Raw genomic sequence first — 3,295 nt, 5'->3', positions numbered from 1 at the left:
TGATACATGCGGAGTGAAAGTAATTGATTTTTTTTATATAATTTCAAATTGGTTCCAAAATTGTTATTATTTGCCATTTTTTATTTCTTCGCCATAGGCGTTATCAAGTCGTATCCTTCACATGTATTGTTTTGCTTCCTGCATTGTCAGAAACTAAATAACAACAATCCTGAGGAGTGGATGCTATTATAAATACGATTTCTCTCCCTTGAGTCTATACATAGAAATCATTTCTATCAGTCAAAAACCAACCAATAGTTTACTTGTTGGTAGGTATACGGTAGTAGTTTTGTGACGATGTGCCGATACTGCATGAAAGCTTGTACGTGAGTTACACGTGTTGGTGAGGTGCAATTCAAGAATGGCCGCCATGATACAGTCTATCCCCGGGAAACTTTAGCTCTGAAAATTTTCCACCAGGTTCAATATATGACTCAAACTATTGTGATGAGGTATCGTTGATGGCTTTATGATCTCGAGGCTATGTCATATATCTCTCAGTCATGTGCACTGGTTGTCCCCACTGGGTGGTGTGTCTATTAGAAGTAGTTGCACAATAACTATTTTTTATGTTCATCGCCCACAGGTGTTTGTTTGAAGTAATATACAGTCCAATTGAACCTATGCCTAACATGACGTGCGTGTTGTGTATACAGGTAAGGCTGGTAATAGAGGCGTGCTGGTACCTATTTAAAGCACGTACAACTACGGCTTTATCAGTAGTGAGAATTCGGAGTTTTTTTCCCCCTCCGTCTGCCGGGAAATTGGGGACAGGAATGAAACGCAACATGATAGCAGGGACACTATACAAAAGGGAGATAATCTGATGGAGGATTAGGGGAAAAGACAAGAGAATATAGGGATTATCGGCTAGACTTCAGTCGGATCATATGTAGACTTGACATAAACAATCCACTGACACTTAACACTGGTTTTGCACGTGTTTCATGAAAGATATGCTTTATTAGACAAAGAATGTATTACCATATGGGTTAGGTTATGGTGACGGAGACTCGTTAGTCTTTAAACATGACGAAACGTGTCATTATTACGTTTTTCGCCATCATTTCATGCATAGGAACTTTAACGATTCTGATGTCCTATAATGGAATATCGAATGGATATGGGGTTTGTAGGACCTACGCAAATCTTTCTAATGGTGGTTGTAAATGTAACCAGGCTGCTGAAAATTTTCAAAAATTGGATAATACATCACTGAAAGATTCCGTTTTGGAGGAACTGGCTTCGAAATCATTGCAAAAAAAGATAGCGGAATCCAAAACAGACGATAATGTTTATCAGAAGCTAGCATTATGCCCGGAAACACCACCAAATCTAGGTTAGTTCTTTATTTTCTGTGTATCTGTCATATAAAAAACTGAAACTATGTACCTTGATAGCTTCTAACTCTGTACATTAGGATAACTCTGCTGAACATGTTTAACCGGGGGGGGGGGAGAGAGATTGTGTGCAGCTCTCACAGTGGAAGCAGATTGGAGGCGTGGGGGCGAAAGACATATGCGCGCACGCGCGCGTGTGTGTGTGTGTCACTCAGACTCATTTCATACTATTTTTAATTTAATTTGGTGGTTGACTTGGTTATATACGGACCGATAAATTGGTGACGGGTGAGTTAAAGGTTCTTAACTTGGGCACCACAGTAAGTCTTTGATCAATACAACTTGTTCGAACAGCTCAATCGATTCTCAGTGTTGTTTACTTTCACCTTCGCTGTCAACCCCAAAGGTATCTTTTTATATAGGATCTGTAATACACATGTTTGTCCATACTAAAACCACATACTAGGGATTAACGTTCCTTGCATGTGTTTATGTTCAGACAAAATCACACCACCCCATCCCACCCGGGACATAATCCCACAGGACTAAATTCTCACCGCACCCGATAACAGTGAAAGATAGGACATAAGCCCTTACCCTACTTTAAATTTAGCCCTTTTACAACATTTTAAACCCATCATGAATTTACATATTTGTATGTCGGCCTGGACTCCTAAAGTTTTGTGTTGGCTTCCATTGAATATATCAATGGTGTATGTTGTGCCGGTTGGATGTTAGATTTTACCAGACATGGAGATTAGGCCTATGTGTAATGATCCTTTAGATCTAAAGACTAACTGCACACGAATGTATTTTTTTTTCACCTCAGTTTCATCGCACTCTTTTAATCCACTGCATTAATTCCTTCCTCAATGTTTCCAACACTTGCATTGTTATTGCATTACTATATAGTGTTGGGTACCGCGAAATATTCTGTACCGCGGTATACTGCGGTATTTCTAAACGTACCGCGATACGTACCAAGGTATACCGCAATTATGTTAAGGACTAACAAGTAATAGATGTTCGGCCGGGGTCTGTCACTGTTTTGTTGAATTTCTGTCTTTCCGTAGTTGCAAAATTATTTTGCTCTGATTTATAGCAAAACAACATGAAATTGTATGTATGTATGTATGTATGTATGTATGTATGTATGTATGTATGTATGTATGCATGTATGTATGTACGTATGTACGTACGTACGTACGTATGCATGTATGTATGCATGCATGCATGCATGTATGTATGTATGTATGTATGTATGTATGTATGTATGTATGTATGTAGTTGTGTGTGTGTGTGCGTGCGTGCGTGTTATTTGGAATACAATCTTATAATTATCTAGAGATAAAAGAAAATAAATTATTTCACGGTCCACCAAACCATCCAGAAAATGAAATGGCCATAAGTTTATTTTAGATGAATTTGCCTTATGTATGTTAATTGCTGTATACAACGCAGTCAAAAGTTGGACTTAAGTAGGATGTTTGATCCTGTACTGAATCTGATAATGTTAAAAGCATCGAGATCCTGATGCTATAATTCGGAAGTGTTGATAGTGAAGCAAACAGTTTTCAAGCTACACCAGTGACAGCATAATCGGGAGAATATAGTAAACGTAAACAAACTCAACAAAATAGAAAATATTTAGTGGACTCGACAACATTTCGTCAAGTTCTGATAGGAAGCAAGTGCGTTCCTGAAAATCTTAGCATGATTCCCAGTCTTACAAATGAACGCATATACTTAACACATTCACATATGATAGTAAATAATTAAAACATTACACTTTTTGTTGTTATGTTTTATTTTGTATTATTCTTTACTTTTAAATCCGAAATTTTTCAGAAAGCTGGATGAGACTTGAATATGTTTCAAATAATTCCATTGGCCACCATGTCTGCATACGTGACACGTGTTAAACATGTGATTGTAGGAGCAAAAATATATTGTGA

General features: G+C 37.7%; 1 protein-coding gene across 1 annotated transcript in view; it reads left to right on the top strand.

Annotated features, from left to right (window-relative positions):
• Positions 1-736: 736 nt before the first annotated feature.
• LOC149793793 (beta-1,4-galactosyltransferase 2-like) overlaps positions 737-3,295 on the top strand; it is a 46,648-nt gene continuing 44,089 nt past the window's right edge. The window contains exon 1 of the mRNA XM_089966461.1: positions 737-1,339. Within this exon, the coding sequence (XP_089822587.1) occupies positions 1,030-1,339 (310 nt within the window). The 5' untranslated portion in view covers positions 737-1,029. The remainder of the gene's footprint in view (positions 1,340-3,295) is intronic.

This window comes from Sinohyriopsis cumingii, chromosome 8 (assembly GCF_028554795.1).
Source record: "Sinohyriopsis cumingii isolate HCF-2022 chromosome 8, ASM2855479v2, whole genome shotgun sequence".
NCBI lineage: Eukaryota > Metazoa > Mollusca > Bivalvia > Unionida > Unionidae > Sinohyriopsis > Sinohyriopsis cumingii.
This window is presented reverse-complemented; position numbering and strand designations above follow the sequence as displayed.